Genomic DNA, 23,507 nt, shown 5'->3' on the forward strand with positions numbered 1-23,507 from the left:
TAACCTTTCTCGATTATGCACATTACCAAAAAATGTCAAAGTCTCATAAATCGTTAAGAAAAATGATACTATTTTTTTAATATCGATATCATTTCATATTAACGAATGTTATTGTTTATAATTTCATATTTTAATTTTGCAATATTTTGATATACATTAAATCTGAACTTTCTATTTCAGTTAAGTAATTTATAGTGCTATTTAACTGTTGCAGTTAGATGGAGTATATTTTCATTATTATTCTATTATTATTAAAATTTAAATTAAGTACTTTTAAAAATATTTTCATATAAGAATTACTTGTTAGATATTCTAATTCGAAATTACAATGAACACTGTATATCCTGATAAAAAAGAAATAGAATTTCGCTCCACAAATTATTCAGGTATTTTCATATTAATATGTGTTCTATGGAATTGAATTTCCAAACTTGTTCTATTTGTTTATTTTATTGCCTTTGTTGGAAATTTCAAATGTAATCATTTAATAAATACAAAGTGATTAATATTTGTTACAGATATTTTATGTGTTTGGAGAAATGAAATGACATGTACAATATGCACTACCAGTTTAAAAAATGAAATTATTGTGAAAAAAATGATATTCGTCCATAAAACTTTTTTAACTCTTTGTTGTTATGTAAGATTTGTCTATAATTATTTTGCCTGATTGTATATTAACTGTATGATTTTTTTTTCAGAACTGTTTCTATAAATTGTGTGAAGGAAATGAATATTGTTGTATTTTATGTCAGTCAAATGATGGTCTATCATGTTGTTCTTTATGTGGTCTCAATGTTTGTTATGTAATTATAAAAAGTCAAATTTTATTAATTTTTATATTAATAATTTGTAGAATTAACAAAAAAAAAAATTATAATTTTATAATATTATAGAATGAAGTGAGATAAGTGTAAACTATTTGAATAATTGTCAATACATTTTTTTAGATAAATGCACAAGTTTTTATTTTAAACTTACTTTTAATATAACACATAACAAAATTTTTCAATCTAAAATAAAATTTACTATATATTCTAAGAGAAAAAAATAATTTACAATTATCCCATTTATTTGCATTTACCCCACTTTATTCTATTTAAGCAGGCTATACTTTTTTAAATAAAATGATTTTTAGATTAATTAATTAAATAAAATATTTCTTACAAATAAAGTTTTTAGTATTTAAAAATCATTAACATTTTATATTCTAATTAATAAGAATTATTAGTAGCATGCACATAAATTCTTAGGTACCAATATATATATAATATTATTTCAATTGTATAATAATTTATTTTTGCTTTAACCTTATTATTTTTTTAGCGTTGTGCAAAAAATCATAAACTTCCAAAAAATGATAAAAATTGTTTAATTAAATGTTTTAACTGTGCTCCACAAACTTTATGGAGTAATAGAGCTAAGACTGTTATTGCATTGAAAGTGTTTTCTTCTCAATTGTAAGTATTTATGCAATGATTTTTTTAAATTAGTTACTTATTGAGGAATTTGAAGCAACAGAAAATATTAAAACTCTCCTCCCTCTTTAAAGCATTATTTCATGTAATTTTTTGAATAGGAAGTGTTAAATTTTCAGATTTAGGTATTACAATCAAATCAATGTGACCTTATTTACATTACTTAAATCTCTTAATGATTGTTATTAGTAAAAATATGTGAATAATATGGTATATACTTTTATCTGAGTAGCAATAACGTTTTCTATAAGGTTCAGGTCAGTTAACTTATGCTACAGTTTATTGTAAAAAATATCCTTTAGTACATGATATTTTTTGTCAAAATTAATACCAAAAATATGCACGGAAAACTTGTTAGAAAATTAGAAGCATATGAAAGTTTATGAATAGTTTCTAAGTTAAATTTTGCATGGTGGAATTGATAAGAAGTTATTGGATGCAATGGGAAGAAATCATCCACAGCTTTAGAGGCTAAAAATTATTTATGGGTACGGAAGTATATAACCTTGCATATTGAAAATGATACTCCTAATTTACTATGAACATTTAAAAATATAAGAAACTTTTAAGGACCATAGTTAAATAAATAATCAAATGTATACATGGATATTTAAATTATTAAACAAATATAGTGAAACAAACAATTTTCAGGAATTATTGATCTTGAGTATTGAAGGAAAATGCCAATGTCCTGAAAATTTGGTTAAAAAATAAGATATTAACAATCTATAGTTATTACATGTATTGTAATATCAATTACTACTTGTTTATTAACACTTTGAAGACGGAGCACGTAATTTATTATGTATTTTGCAAGTTCTCCATTCTCAATGTGTTAAAAATGCTTAATAAAAAATTCAATTAATTTTTTATATGGAACATTTTAAAAAAAAGGTACACTATTCTAGAAAGCTTGAAAGATTTGATTAAATTTTTCATAATTACTTACATGTGTAGTGAATATGACTATTATATTATACTACTACCCAACGATTCACTACTAAAAGCTAATTTGTGCCTGGTAAAACAATAAGAATAGACATTTACCAACATTAATTTAAGTTACAACTATTACTATTATTTCAAGATAATATCTTAAAATAATATTTATCATTATATTATAATGATAAGTATTACTCTAATGTGCCTTATTATTATAATTTTCATACATTTATATGGTATGATAATTAGTAAAAAAAATGAATGGTATCATTAATTAACATAATTAACTAGTTTATAAAATAGAAAATAATTTAATTATTTATATTATAAATTTAATAATTTAGAAAAAATCTGGTCAATAACAGATTTTCAGTTTGTTAACAAAATCAGTATTTCAAAAGTTATTTTAATATGCATACCTAGGTGGGAGGAAGAGTATGACTGAAAAATGATTAGTCGTAAAAATAGCAGCACTCAATCTACAATCTATATTTTATGTTGTTAATAACTTCTGAATTACTGGTACAAAAATTGTTATCGAGCAGTCATTTTCTTAATTAGATTATTTTCTATTTTATAAACTAGTGAATTATGTACATTGCCATTTGAAAAAAATAACTTGTCACTCCTATTAATTATTAGGAATGGTTTTAAAAATTAATTAATAGCTGATTAATCAACAAATATATGCAACTAAAAAAAGCAAAAAAAAATTTTTTTTCAATACTAAATTTATTTTTAAAGTAATTAGTGGTTTTTGATAAACCAATCACCAATATTTAATATGTATATATATTTATTTATTTATATATTTATATTACAGACATTTATCTCGCGGACTAATAGTTAATGAAACTGAAGATGAACAACTTGTTAGAAAATACTTAATTAATGAAGCTAAAACTAGTTCTAAAAATATAAATAATATTAAAGATATTATTTGTTTAGAACATTTAAGTGATTCATTCAAATTAGTCATAAATGAAACTTTATTGGAATTGGAAAATCAATTTAATGATAGTACCGAGTCTCATGAAGAACACTTAAATAATTTTATTCACACATGTGAAAAAGTATTGGAAAATGCATTTTCCACATTGAACAATGTTAAAAAAATATATAATATAAAAACTCACTTTAATCCCATGGTACTATCTATTATCAAGTCTATATTAAAACCGGTTGAGGAAAATATTGATAATACAGTAAATAAAACTCCGAGTAGAAAAAAAAGCATAACAAATATTTCTGTAGAAAATGAACATGCAATACAAGAAAATGGTATCTATTCTATTAATAATATAGTATAAAATTTAATATTATTGACTGTAATTTAATAAGTAAATTAATAACCTCTAATAATAATTTAGACACAAATGCTTCTCTACAGGAGAATGAGAATCAGGATAAAAGTAGGGATGTTTTTGTTGTTATAGAACGACTTGATGATGTTTTATTAGAAAAAGTTTTAAAAAAAAAAAAAAATCAATCTTGTGATGATAACTCTGATGAAGATAGAGACCCATGTCATCCATTAAATATGTTTGATGAAAATCTCTCTAGTGAGGAGGATGAGAAAAGTTTCCAAATTAAGACCAGTACTAAAATTATACAAGTAAGATCATTCAAATATAATAAGTACATTCATTATTAAGTGTTAATAAGGGACCACTTTGTCTATTTTTCATAGACTTTAATAATATTTGAATATTTTTATATTATTTTTTTCAGAATAAAAAAGAAAATTTCTCAAAAAGTTCATGTGTATTAATTTGTGAAAATTCAGATGATAAAGAATATGATAAGTAAGAATAAATTTTAGTGATTATATTAAATATTGTATATAATTTAAAGTGAATCATTAACTACTTGGTTACTCAACAAATAATAATTATATTAAGAATTTCTTTTTGAATTTTTCAGCTACATATAATTCTTGATTTATTCACTATTTTTAGTTGATATCTTATGTGTAATACAGGTATCAATTTTTTTTTTATGGAAACATTTTTAAATTGATAAATCAATAAAAGTATTTTTTTTATTTTTGACATTTGAATTTTTTATAAAACTTTGTTTATTTAATAAAATAGTTTAAATTTTGATTTTTTGAGTATAGTTATATGAATACACTGTTAATTGGTAAAACAATAGTTGACAGTTACTGTCGCACATCAGTAAATAGTCTGGTAGTAAATGACAGAACTCATGACTATTAACAGTGTATACCTATAAATATACTAAATGAATAAAAAATTTTAATTATTATAATAAATGAACAAAGTTTTATAATAAACTCAAACGTTATGAATTAAAAATATATGTTTCCATTATAAAAGTTGATACCTCTATAATGCATAAAGGATATACAAAAAACATAATTAATAGTGGAAAACTCATGAAATATATGTTACTGTAAAAAAGAAAAAATTCTCAAAATGATTATTATTTGACGAGTAATCAAATAGTTTATGACTCACGGATTATTCTGTATACTTGTGTGTTCTATATCCATCCTCCATACTCTCTGTTAGTCTAGCCTTGCTAACCATATATATATATTTATCTTTTTTACATAATTTTCTTTCTGGAGAAATAATGTCATTTGTAAATAGTCTCTTTCGTTTTACTCGCTCACATTATTTTTTCTATGATTCCACAGCTATCGATTTCACCATTAATCCACTTGATAGTTGCCATTTTTAAATTCCATCCTTATTAATTTAAACAAATTTTTTAAATAACTTTTTACCTAGGCTTACACGTTTAACAAGTATTGAAAGAAGCAAAGTCGTCAAAAATATAGAAAATAACTCAAATGAATCGGATTGTTCTGTCAACTCTGTAAACTCTAACATAAGAAAATCATCCTTTGATGATAAGGATTCATTAAAGAGGCAAAACAGTCAAACTAATGATAGCCAAAAATTGATGGAAGATATAATAAATGATATTCAAGACACAGAAATTGGTATGTTTAATAAATATTATTAATTTTCTAATTATATAATTTATCTAAATTTTTAGGAGATGAATCTTTAAACAGCCAAGAAGAACATATGCTAAGTCCTATCCGTAATATTTTTTCTGAAGTAAAAAATACAATTGAAATTCCTAAAATTGACGAAGAAATGAGTGATAATGAAAGTGGTAATGGAATATACATTTATATTTCTTAAAAATTGAAGCCTCTAAATTTTTTTTGTATTGAAGCTTATAATTGGTAAAATTTAACTATCCATAATAAATAATATATATATTTATAAAAAATAAGTTGTTTCTACCTAAAAAATTTGTAAAAATATGTAAATCATAAGTCAAATGGTAAGATTCATTGATAATATGCGTTCAGTAGTTAATTCTAATCTCGATACATATCACTTTTTTAACAAGATTTACATTATACATTTGATGTAAACATCACCAATTCCCAACATTAGGTCATACTTATTAGATAATATTCTTAAAATATTATCATTGTTAATTGTTCATTTGAACAAAGTAAACCAAAATCATTCTAGTCATAAGTGTTGTGTACTTATAATGTAAAACATATTTTAAATATTAATTGTAATTTTTTATAAAATAATTTTTAGTTGGACATGTATAAAATATTGTTTAATTTTTTGTTAGAAGATAGTTGTATACTAGATGTTGTAGAATCATGTATTAATGAATTTAAAAGACATGGAGTTGAACACTACCTTAATAAAGAACGAAATAAAAATATAGAAAGTAAATTAAATGTTTCACCAGAAAACTCAGAAATTTATGATAAAGATGTAAGTAAAAAATATTTTAATGTTAATTTTTTTTTTTACTTGATAATTTTACACTTTTAAGTGGAAATATTTATAATACAGTATACTTTAAGCAATTTGGCAAATAATTAGTGAGAGCATTCCTAGATTAACAAAAACATTAGATTAATGTAATATTTCTAATATAAATTCATTTTTTAGCTTCAATGCGAAGCTGAGAAGGTATTAATTTTACTATGATGTGTTTTTTTGTGTCTGTTACCACTTTTTCTTAGCTCTCACCAAACTGATTTCTTTCAAGAAAACCTTAAAAGATCACAAATTGTATCTAGTCGAAGACATTACCCTCAAAAATTGAAACAATTTCCTTCGTTCCCCATAAATGGGGGAAATCTCCAAAAAAAAATACAAATATAAAAATCGCTAATTTTCGACATTTTATTCACTTAAAACTTTTTGAAAAATGTATGAATCAATACAATTTTTTTTTTTATTGATAAATGAGGTAATTACTAGTGATGGGAAATATCGAATAGTAACTATCAAACTATTAGATAGTCAATCAAAAACTATTCAAATAGTAAAAATATTCGATAGTTACACAATATATTTGAATAGTTTAGAAAATATTTCATAGTCTATTCGAATAGTTTTTAAAATATTTTATAGTTTATGCTAAAAATAAAATATTTGGTGGTATAAACACAATTCGAATAGTTAATCGATAGTTTAAAATATTTGAAAATGCCCATCACTCATTTTTTTTATTATTAATTGTGTCCTATTTATAATCATAATACCCTGAATAAACAGTTTGACTTCAACTTTCAAACTTAAATGTTTATACAATTCTCATATAAATTACATTTAAAGTTAATACAAGTTTATTACTCCCTCTTGTGAAGTCCATGGTTTAATATAATAATTTTAAAGTTATTAAAAAAAATTAATAATTGTCAAATTAAAGTCATTCAAACTCGTCATTAACAGTGCCAAGTATATAACTTTATTTTGTTAACCGATTACTCAACAGAACCATTATGAAAAATTTGTTATTAGTTTTGAAATTTATACACAATATTTAACTACGTATGAAGATCATTTGGTGAATGATTGGTGATGGTTATATAATTTTTTAAATTATTTTAATTTAATTTAGAGTGTATGTTTTAAAGCTATAGTGTAAAATTTGTTTAAACATAAACAATTTAAAAAAAAATGTACACTTATATATTTGTTATTTATTAAAATAACTAAAAATATTGCAACTTTTCATACTTATAATTACTAGTATATTATTTTTATATTATTAAATTATGTGTTTCAAATAGAATATTTTTTAATGAGTATAAAAAAAATTTGAAAAGTTGATGTATGAAAAATAAAATTTTTTTACTCATATACACTACTTTCTTTAATTTGAATAACAATATCTCCTTTAATATTAAGAACACCATCTTGAAACTTTGGTCAATTATTTGTTATATGTATTCAAAAATATATTATTTTTTTCAGAATTTTAAATTATAGTAGTTGTTTGTTATAAAACTTTAAAAAGCCTTATTTCTTTTTTTAAGAAAATAACTACAATAAAAAAAAAAACGGTAAAAAATAGAAATTTATCTTTATATTTATACAGTAAAATATTTATTATTTTAAATATATTTAAAATTATAATCTAAGCTAAGTGTGTTTTTATTTTATTGATGATTTTACTTATAAATAATACATATTATACAATTATTAATTATTATTTCTACAATTATATCTCCAATTTTTTTTTTTTTTTTGATAAACAAATGCATTTTTTATGGTTATGACATTTATACAATCTGTAAATTATTTGGTACATTTAAATTAATATTCAAAATATATTATTATATTTGTTCATAAAAGTATTTAAAAAGTAAGAACTTTTACTATTTTATCAGGAATCAAGTTCATCATCCACCAATGAAGAACTTAATAAAATACGTAAATTCAAACCTTGTTCCCCCATTAATATTTCATTAACAACTGAAAGTGATAGCAACACAGATACTGAAAAAATTAATAATGGAAGAAAAAGGTATGAATTATTTATTTATTCAATTTTAGCTTTGATGAGAAGGTATTAATTTTACTATGATGTATTTTTTTTAATGTCTGTCATCACTTTGTCTCAGCTTTCACCCGACCAATTTCTTTTAATGATACTTCAAAAGATCACAAATTGTATCTAGTTAAAGACATTTCCCTTAAAAATAGAAAAATTTTCCTTCGTTCCTTATAAATGAGGAAAATCTCCAAAAAAAAAATTACAAATTTTTAAAATCTGTTAACTTTAACATTTTTACATTTTTTTTTCTTAAAACTGCCATAACTTTTTCATAAATGAAAGAATAAGAATAATTTTTTGTAATTTTTAGAATATTTTCATAAAAAATAATAGTTAGGCATAAATACCCATTATTTCCTGAAGTGAAATTAGTGTTTTTGAATTTTATTTACAAAAACAAATGTATGAATTATATTTTTGAAAAATTTTAGTCTAGACAATTATAAGTATAATAAAATACAAGTTATTTTATTACTATGTCTCACGCAATACCTTTAAAATTGTTAAACAAAGTTTAATTTTTCTTTTAAGACATTGTAGTGTCTTAATGTTTTGCATGGGTTTTAATTACAAGATTCAACTGGGCCCAACCATTCTAAAACACAGCCAGGCCCATTAGTTGGCAAGTATTGGCAAACTCTAAACCTAACCTCACTTATATAAAACTCTTTTTTTCTAACACATTTTTTCAACATGAATAAATCAGTACAGTTGGGACTGTATCAGGTTAGCTTATTGGGAAACTAAACAGAACATAAACTGGTAATTTTAATAATTAGTTTTATGCTGCATAAATATTAATATTTTCATTTAAAACAAACTAAAGTAAATACAATATATTAAGTTAATAAAAGGAAGCTAATACTATTTATTATAATTATAATATGATAAATATTGTTAATTTTTGAAAAGAAATAAGTACATTTTGTTTAATAATTTTATAGATATTGTGTAAGACATTGTTAAACAATCACTATATGTATATATATACTTATTATTGATTTTTAAAGTCATTTTATTTTTTCAATAAATAAAAAAAAGTCAACAGACAATTATATTTATATTTTACAATTTGCTCATCTAATTAAATTAAAAATTAAAAGTGCTAAAATACATAGTAATTTAACTTTTAAAATTTTTATTTATTTACTAATTTATAAAGCTAATTAAATTGTAAAATAGTTAGTTTAAATTATTTTCAATGAAGAATTTTATTTAGTACTTTAACAAAGTATGTAAAATATTTATTTTCAATTTTTTTATTTTTAGAAATAATGGTTACTCTAATGATTCAGATTCATCATCAAAATATTTTAAACCATCGCCTAAAAAACGTCGCAGGATAAAAAAGAATTCATTTAGTCACAGTTCCAGTGAATTTAATTCTGATAAAAGTAGTAGAAGTAATTCACCTATTATTTTACGTATAAAACCTAAAAATAAGTAAGTTATTTCAAGGATTATGTTTATTTATTTTAATTTAAATAATTAATAAAATTATTTTATTAAAGTTTGATAAAAGATAATGATTCAGATACTAGTGAAGATTCTACTTCTGATAGTAATACAACTTTATTTCTTTCTGTAAGTATTTAAATAAGTTCTTTAAGTTGCTTTTCGTAATAATTTTATGAATAATCATAAGCTGATTTTAAAATGATACAGGAACTAACTATGATAAAATTAAATTAGTAAAAAAGTTTTAAAATATTTTATATTTCAATTTATCTAAAAATGTTTAAAATGATTAAAATAATTTTGCCATAATAATATTGAATGTTATTTTTAAAATTTGTGTTATAATATTATCACATAAGTTTTATAAAACTGTTCAATTGTATTATTTTGTATGATGTTAAGCATGATTTTTTTAATTTTATTGAAATTAGGCTAATGCTTTAATTTAAGTAATTATAAAAGTACTTAATTATTTTTGCGAATTAATGATAAAAAGTTATTTATATATATATATTTTTAAATAAGGTTTCTTATATTAAAATAATTAAAAATACAACTTAATTTATATAATATATTATATATATTTTTTTTTCAATTCTGAAAGCAAAAAAAAAAGCGAAAAGAAATACGTTCAATAATTAAATCAAATGATCTAAGTGAGTCAACTAAAAATGCCTTAATAGAAGAAGATTTGAGAAAAAAGAGAATTGAAGAACGGCAAAAACTTGTATGTGTTTTTTGTGTATTTATTAAATTTTTCTATACTCTTGTTTTAAAGAAACACAATATATAAAATAATATTATTTGTTTTTATGTTTTTAGTACAATGAAACATTTGAAATGCCTTTGCTAACAGGAACTTGTGATAATCTGATTTTAGATTTTGATCCAGTTAATAAAAAAGAACTTGTTACTGTACATCCAAACTTTGTAAAATGTTTAAAACCTCACCAAGTAAATAATTAAAATTACACAATATAATTTAAATATGATTGAGCTAAGAAAATTAAAATTAAATACAGAAAGATTCTTTTACACTATTTTGATAGTTAATTGATATATCTTTTTTACAACTTACTCTATCATAACTTTTAATTGTTATATTAGTTAAAAATTTATCAAGTATTAATTTTTAATTTCAAAATCAAGTTTATAAAATGCATGATACAAAAATGTGTTATAGATTAAAGGTGTTAAATTTTTATGGCAATCTGTATTTGAAACATTGGACCATGCCAAAAATCACCCAGGATCAGGATGTATAATTGCTCATTGTATGGGCTTGGGTAAAACATTGCAAGTAAGACTTTTTATAATTCTCATAGTTATATTTTATTTTGATAGGTTGATATTTAAATAGCACAAATTAATATCATAAAAGAAGTTAAATAGATAAAAAAAACCCAGCACAGGGGGGTCGCGGCACATTGATGACGTTTCATAGTTGAATAGAGTATAATGATATCTGACAGTGATTAAAATCACTATCATAAAAACGTTCGATACAAATCTTTAGATAGTGTTTAATTTTAAAAAATTATTGGATTATTCCAAAAGCTACATGATCTGCTATTTCCTTATTTATACCCTGATTAAGATTAAGTATGTCAAATGATAGATGTATAAAAATACGACTTCTCATGAAAAAATTGTATTGATCCATACATTTTTCAATAAGTTAAAAATTTAAAATACAAAATTGAGAATTTTCACACAAAAATAGCATTTGGTAGCCATTTTCATTATGAAGACAAAATAAAGTCGGAATTTTTTTTTCATGATAAAATATATTACATTATCTTTAATTTAAAATATATGTAAAAGTTTCAGACTTTCTGGAATACTTTCAAAAGTTAAGTTGAAAAAGTTGTCATTTTGAATCCCCATGTGGGCAGGTAAAGAGTCAGATTTATAAAAAAAAATATACCAAATGAAAGGTTAAGACATCATGCATCTATAAAAATTTTTTTTATTGATTTGGTTATTTTTAAAAAAGTTATGGCAGTTTTAAGTGAATAAAATGTCGAAAATTAGCGATTTTTATATTTGTATTTTTTGTTGGAGATTTCCGTTATTTACGGGGAACGAGGGAAATTTTTTCAAATTTTTGAATGTAATGTCTTCGATTAGATACAATGTGTGATCTTTTGAAGTATCATTGAAAGAAATTGGTTCGGTGAGAGCTGATAAAAAGTGGTAACAGACACAAAAAAAAAACACTTCATAGTAATACCAATACCTTCTGTGCTTCGCATCGAAGCTAAAAATTATATCTAGTATAATTTATTGTAAAATAATATAAATATAAAAATAAACAATTTTTTTCTTGAACAAGATAATTATTTGTGAAAAATGTAAAACATATAAATTGTTAATATTTAAATAATTTGTGTATGATAATCAAAATACTAAATTTTCAAAAATATACTTTAGATAATAACGTTAATACATACATTATTTTCACATTCGGAAATTGGCATTAAGACAGTATTGATTATTGCTCCACATTGTACACTTGAAAATTGGATTAGAGAATTTGATAAATGGCTACAAGATATTCCTGGGAGAAGTATACCAATTATTAATTTAGCCGAGTAAGAAAAAACTATTATAATCATTAAAAAAAAATGTAACTTTGATTAATATTAACATTATTATAACTTTATTTTTTTTTTTAGTTCCAAAACTTACATCAGTAGAGCTAATGCAATACAAGAGTGGACTAACGGTTATGGAGTTCTAATTGCAAGTTATAACATGTTTAGATCTATTGTTAATTTTAAAGATGTCGAAAAAAAATATCCATCTATTATAAGTGGACTTCTAGATCCAGGTCCTGATTTAATAATCTGTGACGAAGGTCATTTATTAAAAAACCATGAATCTTTACTTTCAAAATCATTTAAAAAATTGAAAACTCGTCGAAGAATTGTTTTAACGGGAACTCCAATGCAAAATAACCTAAAAGAGTGTAGTTATTTTCTACTTCATATTAAATAACTTAAATTCTGATAACAATACTTATAAATATATTATATGATTATAGATTATTGTATGGTTGAATTTGTATTCCCTAATATATTAGGAACAATGAAAGAATTTACTAATCGTTTTATAAATCCTATAACCAATGGACAATATTCAGATTCTACACTTCATGATGTAAAATTAATGAAACGAAGATCACATGTGTTACATAAAATTTTAAAAGGAATTATACAAGTAAAGTTATTTTTTAAACATTTTTTAAATTTATTATGTGAAATATTTTATAATTTTTAGAGATTTGACTATAGTGTTCTTACACCTTTTTTGCCTCCTAAACATGAATATGTTATTTATTTAAAACTATCAGAACTACAAATCAAATTATACAAACACTTTTTGGATAATCATAGACAACCTGATTTATTTACAAATTTTTTTATTCTTAAGTTGATATGGACTCATCCAAAACTACTATCAATCCATGTCATGAATGTAAAGAAAAAAATTGAAGTAAGAATACTATCTATTTAATCTATTTTTAACTTTTAGATGTGAGGAAAAATATTGAAGTGAAACCCTAATTGAATAAGGTACATAGTTTAAATTGTGACATTTTTACGAAAGGCATCCTTAAAATGTGAAAGCTTTGCTAAAATAATTTTTCTCTACCTATTGATCTTATGGGGAGTAGTAGAGGTTTAAACTCCTTACTACTCAATGTTCTTAAAGCTATCTGAACCCCCAAACAAAATTTCTGAGTGTCATTGGTTTCAGACCCATAAAATACTAAATTAATACTACTTCAGTTATTGAGTTAAAAGTTAACTGACAAATTTTTTACATGTGTATATGTTTTAAAAGTTGATTAATTTAAATTATTTTTTAGAAACAAAAATATAAAGAACTGGAAGCTCAATTTTTGAATGATGAATCAGATAAAAGTGATTTAGAAGAAGGAATAGAGGAAAATGCAGGTTAGTGCTAGGATTTAGTTTATAAAATTTAATTTACTTAATAAAACTCAATTTATCAACTTATTTTTATTAAATTATTTTTTATATAACAATGTTTGATTAAGAAAGAAAAACAAAGTTACATTAAAGATAATTGAAGCATATTTAATATTACAGAAATATTTTTAAATCATTTTGACGATGTATAGTTTTTTGAAATGCATTTTTATCAATTGCAATATTTTTCTGAATAATTTTATTGCAAAATAATAATTATGTTATTTAAACAGTAAATCTTTAATGTATTTATAAATAGGATCTACATTAAAATAAAAATATTTCCATATAATTAACATTTGTAAAATATTTACCAATATTTGATCACAGTTCTTTAAACCAATTCATTTTTTTTTTTTTATTAATTTAAATTATGATAAAATTAAAAATCAAGCTAATTAATTTATGAAGTTCCATTGATCTATGCTGTCTATTGATATATTTTATGATCAGTCCTATTCAAACTTCTGAAATTTATTATTAATTGAATATGTTATAATGAAATCTAAATAAATAATTTATATAAATGAATGTATATTTTACATGATTCAAAAACTTTATTCTGTTATATTGGTAAAACTATCATAAAGTGACTATAATATTATGATATAATTTTTCTCTGACTGACATTGTTTCACCAATACAGACATAATTTTTTTTTTTAATAATGTAAGATATAAATTCATTTTTACAAATTACTTACTTAGACATTTTTTCCCAATCTCTATTGATATATTCTACTAAACTATATTGTAATAAAATGCTAATTATAACTAATTAATTCTTGTGTATCATTTAAGTTTGAATTCTATATAAATCTTGAGTAAATTTTATTTATGATTTATTTGCAGTCTCATAGATTATAAATTATTAAGAAGTGGGGAGGAGGTATGAAATACTAGCTGATTTTCAGATTGAAAATTGATTGAAAGCCCTTAAATTATGATACTGGTTGAGAATGTATTTTTTAATAATTATAAAGCATTTGAGTATATTAATATTATAGTTATATTAATTTTACTTCTTTTCTCTTTTACAAAATATGGTTTATTGATATTGTATTTACAAATATTTAATTGTTATTTTATAACTGATTTGTACAAATTTCTAAGGATTTTGTTTGTATTGATTTTTTTTTTCATTATTTTATAGGTGAGAAACTTCTTTCAGTTTTAGAATTGAATAAAACAAGAGGCACAGATTTAGATCCTAACTGGTGGAAACCTTTAATACCAAAAAGAAGTATGCTTAATTCTGTACATCCATTTTCAAAATTTATTATGATGTTTGCAATACTGAAAGAGTGTGAAGAAATAGGAGATAAAGTGTAAGAATTAATTTTTAAAATTACTTACAAAATTAAACAACATAAAAAAACAAATAGTAAACTCATTATCTATTTTGTTTAATTTTAAATCTCGTAAAATTAAATAACACAAAATGTTACTACAGAACAAAAAAAAAAAATTATTTTCATTTTTTTATGTTAGTACTATTTTAAATATCAATTTTATTTTTTTCATAATAAAACTAAGGCAGAAAACAAAAATAATACAAAAGGAGAATGGAGGATTAGATGATGGAATTGAAAGAGGAAAAAATTTAAAGAATGGTGTGGAATGTTTAGAGGGACATACATGATTTGTAGAATCAACCCAACCCAACCCAACCAAATAGAAATAATAAAGTGTTTAATACCAGCTGGACAAATTGTACAGTATCTGTTTCACCAGTCATGTGTAGAGGTCTACTCAATGCTTGTAGTGCCAACAGTGTAGGGACATCATCACTCAACTCCAGGCTAAATTCATGTATAAGGAAGAAAGATAACTAAGTGAAAGAGAGGGAAATTGGTGAGGGTTATAAAATAATATACTCAGGTAAGTCAAATACAAAGAATGGTTTAGGGATAAAATGAATGAGGAGATGAAAAGTAAAATAGTAGAAGTAGCTAGTGACAGAATTATAGTCGTAAAATTAATTTTCGAGGAAAATGTGTTAAATAAATAAATGGAATAAATAAATAAATAATGTTGATAAGAAGGTATTATTGAGTAATGATGATGTGAAAAAAAGGTAGAAATTTTGAAAAATAGAATGAGAAGTATCCAAGAAAGACATCATTAGAGGATATCTCATGGAACAAGGAACTGGTAGATTTAATTAGTGAGAAAGAGATATGGAAAGCTGTGATATCAATGAAAAAGAATAAAGCAGTAGGACCAGATGAAATGCTAGCAGAAATATGGAAGATATTAAGCGGTGTTTGCATAAGATGGTTAAAGGATCTCTTTAATATAATCCCTTTAGAAGGAATTCCAAAAGAATAGAAGAATTGTATTGTGGTGCCGATATTTAAAAGCAAAGGAGATATACAGAAGTGTAGAAATTATAGAGGAATAAAGCTTATGAGTCATGGTGCATGTTGTTTGCTGATATTATTCAGTTTCCAATAGAATTCCAATAAGACTAAAAGGTAAGTTCTATAAGACTATAGTGAGACCAGTTATGATGTATAGTTCAGAGTGTTGAGTGGTTAACTAGAGAATGTAGTAGAGAATAGGTGTAGCAGAGATGAGAATACTTACAGTCCACGACAAAAAGATAAAGGCACAACATTTAATCAAATAAAATTCTATATTTATACATATATGGATTCTATGTACTACCAAACTTCAGGTTATACCCAAATGATAGCAATCTTATATTATTTCTTGATCATAAATTAATAAATGAAGTCTTATCGATGAATTTATTAGATTTTGTTACGACAAAATTATAAAGGCAAATATTTATATATAAACAAACTATTTTATATTACAAAATTTATTACATTTATTAATTTTTTTATTGTATTAATATTTAGTTGAACCTCTATTAGCACGAATATTTACAAAAATTCTATTGGGAATGGTGTCATAAAGTTTTTTTATGATGTTTTGGGAAATTAGTGCCCAAGCATCTAAAATTGATTTTTTTAACTCACGAACTGATGAATATTGTTTGGCATCTTTATTAACTTCATTGGCGAGTGGCCCCCAAACATTTTCAATAATATTTAGATCTGGAGATCGTGCAGGCCAATCTAATATTGGTATAGAATTTGTTTCAAAACATAATTTTATGATTCGAGCAGTATGAATTGGCGCATTATCCTGCTGAAATATAAAATTTCTTCCACCTATTTTCTGAAAACATGACTTTTGGGTGTTAAGGAGATCTTTATACTTCAAAGCATTTATTCTACCATCTAAAAAAACAACTTCACTTCGTCCTTTATAACCAATTGCACACCAAATCATTGCAGATCCTCCTCCCATTTGACGTTTTTAAATTATACGTTCATCTTTTCTTAAATCATGATAGTAATATGAAAATCCATCAGGTCCATCCAAGTTAAATTTTTTTTCATCTGAAAAAACTACTTTTCTCCATCTTTTTGACCAATTCATTTTGTTTCTTGAAAAGTCTAATCTTACTTGTTTATTACGTTCATTTAATGGTGGTTTTCGTAATAGTTTTTTTCGGATGAGTGTCGGTGTGCTTTTTAATAGCCTTTGTACGTTACGAATACTAGTTTTCACACTACATTGATTGAGAATACCACGTGCAGACAAAGCAGAATTCGATGCAACTCTTAAAATTGCTCTTTTTTCACGATCAGTTAATACTTGCGGTCGACCTGTAGACTTCTTGGAATTATAGTTTTGGCCAAGTTTTACAAAATTATCTATCACTGTAGAACTCCTTTTCAATCTATGCGATATTTCCCGATTTGAAAGACCGCATTCCTTATATGCCGTAATTTCCCCTCATTCTTCCATAGATAATGGTTTTGCTTTTCCCATAATAAATTACATAAATAATAAAAATACTACACAAATTATGTTAATACAGTATATAAATTTAGGTTATATTACGTATATTACAAGTATTATATAAAGATAATTTAATCATACAATTACTATATACGCAACGAAACTGACTGCCTTTATAATTTTGTCGCAACAAAATCTAATAAATTCATCGATAAGACTTCATTTATTAATTTATGATCAAGAAATAATATAAGATTGCTATCATTTGGGTATAACCTGAAGTTTGGTAGTACATAGAATCCATATATGTATAAATATAGAATTTTATTTGATTAAATGTTGTGCCTTTATCTTTTTGTCGTGGACTGTATATATATATAAGTAGTATGATTAGAGAAAATAAAATATAGAACGAAAATATAAAAGGGAGTAAAGGTGTAATGTCAATCGTGGAGATGAGAGAAGATAGACTTAAATGGTTTGGTCATATTATGAGAAGAAAGGAACCAGAAACTGTAAGAACTGTTATTGAAACAAACGTCAAAGGAAGAAGAGTTAGAGGAAGACCAAAAAAGAGATAGAGGGATGTTATTGAATTTGATATGAGGATGGCTGATGTGTATGTAATGATGTGAGAGATTAATTTAAGTGGAAGTTTAGAATAAGGGTAGCCAAACCCCAAGTAGTTGGGATTAAGGTGAGAAAAAAAAAAGAAAAAGAATATAACTAAGATATTAGGCTATTGGTTCACAGTTAATATATTTTGTTATTTACAATATTGACAAAAGTTTTGTTATAATATGTTTTGGTTTCATTAAATAAGGTTGTCTTTAGGAAGTTTAGTAGGTTTCTTGATTCAGGGTCTAGTCTGAAATTTACTTGTAGATGATAGGATATTTGATTTTGTATATGATTAGTTTTGGAAATATTTTCCTCACATACTTTAGTGAAGACTATGTTAACAATATACTTGCATTATTTTTACACTTAAATTGAATAAAAAAAAAACAAAATTTTAATAATAATAAATTATTATAGAACAAAATTTATGTATTTAATTGCACAATAATTCTATTATATATCCTAGACTCTTGTTGATAAATGACCTTCAAACAATTGTCTGATCTGCGCCTACCTATATTATTCTTACATTGGTTCAATGAAGCAATATTTATTGCTTAATAATATTTATATTCAATTTGTTCATAGTATTAAACAAAGCATGTTGAAATTTTTTTATTCAATTTTAACATGATATTTGTGTACAAATATAGATTGTTATTCAGTGAGTCTTTGTATACTCTTGATTTAATTCAAGAATTTTTGGAAAATACTGAAGATATTCATGATCAAGCTGGTCCTTATGGAAACTCGTGGATTCAAGGGGAAGATTTTTTTAGAGTTGACGGAAATGTCTCAGTCAAAATTAGAGAAGAATGTTGCCAAAAATTTAATGATATTTCCAATACTAGGTACAATATTAAAACATTCTGTTTAAAGATATGACTTAGTGAAAAACAACTCCTATAGAATTAGATTTAATTTTAAAAGGGAACTAAATAATTTTATTATATTATTAATATTTATTTATAAAAAATTTGAATATTTTAAATTTATGTAGTTATGTCAAAAATTTTGATTTTCAAAATAAACTAAAATAGATCAAACTAAACTATCTAATTTTTAGAAAACCAAATGGGTTATTGCAAACATATTTTTGATAATACTGCAAACATTTTCCTAGCCTTACTTTTTTTTGAAAATCCAACTATTAATCAATGTACTGTGGGAGCTTATAAATCATATAAACATTTTTTTTTTTTAATGTTTTATGTTTCAAAAAAACCTGCATTTTATGAAGCTAATAAAATGTAATTTAAGATAATAACAATAAAACTTCCTGAAATATCGATTTTTAGGAGTATTCAGGCTTTTTAAGCTAAGAATTATACAATTTTTGATAAATATTGTTGATTTTGTAGTTTTTGCATAGTAATGAAATACTTGAATCATTTTAAATTATTTCAAATAAAAGCTTGTTTAATGTAATATATGATTAAAAAAAAGAAATGTTTTTGAGTATTTAGCCTCTTATATAAAAAGTCATGTAATTATAAAAATATTGATTCCTTTTTTTTTAATTTTTTAAGCATAATATGTATTGAAGCATTTAAAGGCAGTAATTTTAATCACTGTTAGATATTAATAAATACTAATCTATAAAAGAATTCCTAGAAGCCAGCCACTATATTGGATCCAACTGTACTAAACTTATAATTTTTAAACAATCATTATTTAGAATAATAAAAAATGTATTTATATTTTTCAATCAACAAAAAACTGATGATAAAGAAATTCGGTTAAATCTAATATTTCGTTATTTTATTCACAAAATTAAACTTTTTTATGTAAAATAGTTTTTTTATCATTTGTGATGTAATGGTGTATGTGCATTTCACTCTATATATTTAAATGCTTGTAAAATAATAATTACTTATCCTAAAGTTGTTATCAACCCATCAAAATTTTTGGCAAATAAAAGAGCTAAAAATTATTTTGGCAATTTCTGTAAAAAAATTGTTTATTATTTAAGCCAAATAATTAAAAAAAAATTGTTAATTTTTTTTTCTAAATATTTTTTATTATAAGGTTAAAAAATAAGTTTGGCAAAATTTTAGATGATTCGGTTAAGTTTAACAGATTACTCAATGTCAGTAATGTCTTCAACATGATATAACTCAGGTTTTTTTGTTATTACTGAAGAAAAGTGAGAACATACAATAAAAAACATACTATAGCAAAATGAATACTTTTTTATCTTTGTATAGAAGCTAAAATACTAAATTTATTTTATAATATGATAATAAACTATATAATAATAATTTGATAATAAACTTAGAAGTTCACCAGAATATAATCAAATTTATAACTCCCTATTCTCATATTATTGACCCTATAATTATGTAGAATACAAAAAAAAAAGTTTGGTATCTTCTGTTGGCTTATGGAAATAAAAAATAATCATTAAAATATATAATCAAAAAAAAAAAATTTGATTTTAATAATTTTAGTTATTTTTTTTTTTAAATCAAAACTTATGTTATGTGATAAAATAGAGCTATTTAATTTCTGTGATGAAGTTTAAACTACAAAATTTTGTTTACTTTTAGATTACGTCTTTTACTGTTATCTACAAGAGCATTTAATTTGGGAATAAACTTAGTTGCTGCTAACAGAGTCATAATATTTGATGTTACTTGGAATCCATCATTAAATGTGCAAAGTATATTTCGTGTATTCAGATTCGGACAAACCAAGCCATGTTATGTGTATAGATTAGTTTCAGAGGTGCTAAAATATATAATAATATTTATGAAATATATAGATTTATACACAAGGATAGCAAAGGGCACTTACTATCCTTTGACAGGTCTAGCATATTGATTTGGGTCAGTTACAATTCTTACTTAATAATGTAAATGCTATTTTACTTCATCTAAAGGAGAGCTAGCATATTTTATTATATAAAATATTCAATCTGATGCAATGGTTTAGGAAGGTTTAGTTATAAAACTAAACCTATTTAGGAAGGATTATTAACTAAAACAAAATGTTTGTATTTTAGTAATCAGTTATGATAAGGTATAATTAAATATTAAAATACTATCTTATTTTAAAAATCAATTGTTTTATTATCATTATTAATGATAATTAATTTTTAGTAAATATACCGATTAAGACTACAAATAATTTTAAATTAGATATTTGGACCTTTTTAGTAAAGTTCTTTAATATAACAGATTTAAACTTCAATAATGTCGATAAAACAATGATACATACATTTTTATTAAGCATAAAAATTTACTAACTTAAAAAAATCTGGCTAAAATTTAAAAAAGTGTACTAATGGAAGATATTAGTTTTTTCTCGTAGATTACATACATTAATTAGCTAGGTATACTTTATTACTGTATTATATTTTAAAGAGGTGTTGTCATGTTTTTAGGGAACTATGGAAGAAAAAATGTATAATCGTCAAATTTCAAAATTATCTATGGCTTTCAGAGTTGTTGATGAACATCAAATTGATAGACATTTCAATGCAAAAGATCAAGATGAACTATATGAATTTGATCCATGTACTAGTAAACCTAAAACACAAATTTTTCCCAAAGTATTATGAACATTTTTTGAAATTATTCTAATGCTGTTTTTAAATAAATTAATTTTTATTATAGGATCGCTTAATGCAAAATTTAATTTATGGTTATAAAGATATTATAATAAATGTTTTGGAACATGATTCATTATTGCAAAATAATGAAGCAGAAGAACTAGATCAGAATGATCAAGAAGCTGCATGGGCCGAATATGAAAATGAAAGACAAGGGATCAACCTACAATTTCAAAATTCTTTTGGATTTCAAAACTCTGTTTTTGATATACAAGGGCAAAACCAACATTACCAAAACCGTGGGTATTTTTATTTTTAATTAATGGGCACAAAAAATTTTTTTAATGCATGTAATGAAAATTGTCGTTTAGCTTATGATTTGGTTAGGACTTAATTACTGTTGGGGGACTGTAAACTTAAAGTAATTATTTGTCATAGATCAAGGATATTTTCAATATAATCATAAGACCATGGCTAAGGATCCTTTTACTTAAAGTATAAAAAAAAAAAATCATTTAATGTTAAAAGCAAATATATTAATAACTTAGTCAAACATATTATATTGAAATGCCAAAAATATGATACTGAAAAGAACAACTTCAAACTGAATATCATTCTACAAGACAATTTAGGAAATCAAACTTGATGAAAACCTTAAAATTTATCAATTCAATATAAATTAAGTACAAAATTGAATTTGATCATTGTAAATATTATTTAGCCAATGATCTAATCAGTTAAGGTTGCTACAATAAAAAACAAACAAATATATATATATATATATATATAAATGTATAATATACATATTTTTTAATTTCTCCTGTTGACTTATTTTTAAAAAAAGTCTGTTACTTTTCTGTGATTAAGATAAAAACTTAAAAGACATAAAACTCAATAATATTTGAATGTTCAATTAATTAATGGACTGTTTAATTAAACATTAATTCAGGAACACAAGTTAGAGCAACACATATACAGACTTCTAGAGAAGATGAACAGTTATTTAATTCATTAAAGTCTTTAGTAAGTATCTAACTTTAAAAAAAACAATACAGTTAAGATCTCACATTATAGAAACATTAATTTCACCGACGTTTAAACATTTTAATATTAATCTGTAGTTAATGATTTTTTTACTTCAGCACGTAATTACACAACATATATAATTTTAAATCTGGACACATTTGATAAAATTCTACAAATTCTGTAACTAATAATTTAAAATTTTGAAAATATCCTTAAATTCAAACTCTAGTTTTGAAATATATATTTTTTAATATATCAATGTAATTTAATATTAATTATATTTCTATTATAATATTTATTTTGTTGCATGTTCTGTTTAGTTTCCACAAGCTAGCCTAATACAATTGAATGAAATGTTAAATCAAGTTAAATCAGCAAAAAATAATTTTCAATAATTTGTTAATTCATTGTGTTTTGTATTATTATTCTATTTTATAAAAGTTTGTTTTTTTCTTCATCTAATAAAATAATTTTAAATCAATATATTATTATATTTTTTAGGATCAAAGATTTGTATATGGATATGTGCAAAATGATTGACTCATTGTTATCCACTAAATTTCTCTTAAAATAATAATTTTTAGTATTATTGATTTTAGCTTCGATGCGAAGCTGATGAGGTATTGGTTTTACTATGGTGTGTTTTTTTTTTTTTTTTTTTTTTTTTTTTTTTTTTGTGATACCACTTTTTTTCAGCTCTCACCAAACCGATTTCTTTTAACGATACGTCAAAAGATCACACGCTGTATCTAGT

At 23.2% G+C, this 23,507-nt stretch overlaps 1 protein-coding gene across 5 annotated transcripts; it reads left to right on the forward strand.

The window, feature by feature from the left end:
• The first annotated feature begins 69 nt into the window (after window positions 1–69).
• Window positions 70–23,234, forward strand: LOC126905177 (transcriptional regulator ATRX homolog). Of its 5 annotated transcripts, XM_050684652.1 has the most exons (29): window positions 70–179; window positions 308–386; window positions 519–640; window positions 702–806; window positions 1,327–1,460; window positions 3,244–3,701; window positions 3,791–4,035; window positions 4,152–4,225; window positions 5,177–5,391; window positions 5,448–5,570; window positions 6,054–6,202; window positions 8,113–8,249; window positions 9,549–9,722; window positions 9,791–9,863; window positions 10,342–10,464; window positions 10,560–10,691; window positions 10,921–11,037; window positions 12,171–12,331; window positions 12,416–12,708; window positions 12,784–12,959; window positions 13,020–13,235; window positions 13,612–13,699; window positions 14,888–15,062; window positions 18,828–19,025; window positions 20,724–20,901; window positions 21,560–21,727; window positions 21,792–22,026; window positions 22,677–22,750; window positions 23,074–23,234. In XM_050684652.1, the coding sequence occupies exons 2-29, from the start codon at window positions 329–331 to the stop codon at window positions 23,146–23,148; spliced, it is 4,476 nt and encodes a 1,491-aa protein (XP_050540609.1). In that variant the 5' UTR covers window positions 70–179; window positions 308–328; the 3' UTR covers window positions 23,149–23,234. The 5 variants fall into 5 exon arrangements, with proteins under 5 accessions (XP_050540609.1, XP_050540610.1, XP_050540612.1 ...); XM_050684653.1 differs by lacking the exon at window positions 70–179 and having other exon boundaries at window positions 204–386; window positions 6,057–6,202; XM_050684655.1 differs by lacking the exon at window positions 70–179 and having other exon boundaries at window positions 204–386; window positions 3,857–4,035.
• Window positions 23,235–23,507: the final 273 nt, after the last annotated feature.

The sequence above is a fragment of the Daktulosphaira vitifoliae genome, unplaced genomic scaffold (genome assembly GCF_025091365.1).
Source record: "Daktulosphaira vitifoliae isolate Bord-2020 unplaced genomic scaffold, ASM2509136v1 Scaffold_4, whole genome shotgun sequence".
Taxonomy (NCBI): domain Eukaryota; kingdom Metazoa; phylum Arthropoda; class Insecta; order Hemiptera; family Phylloxeridae; genus Daktulosphaira; species Daktulosphaira vitifoliae.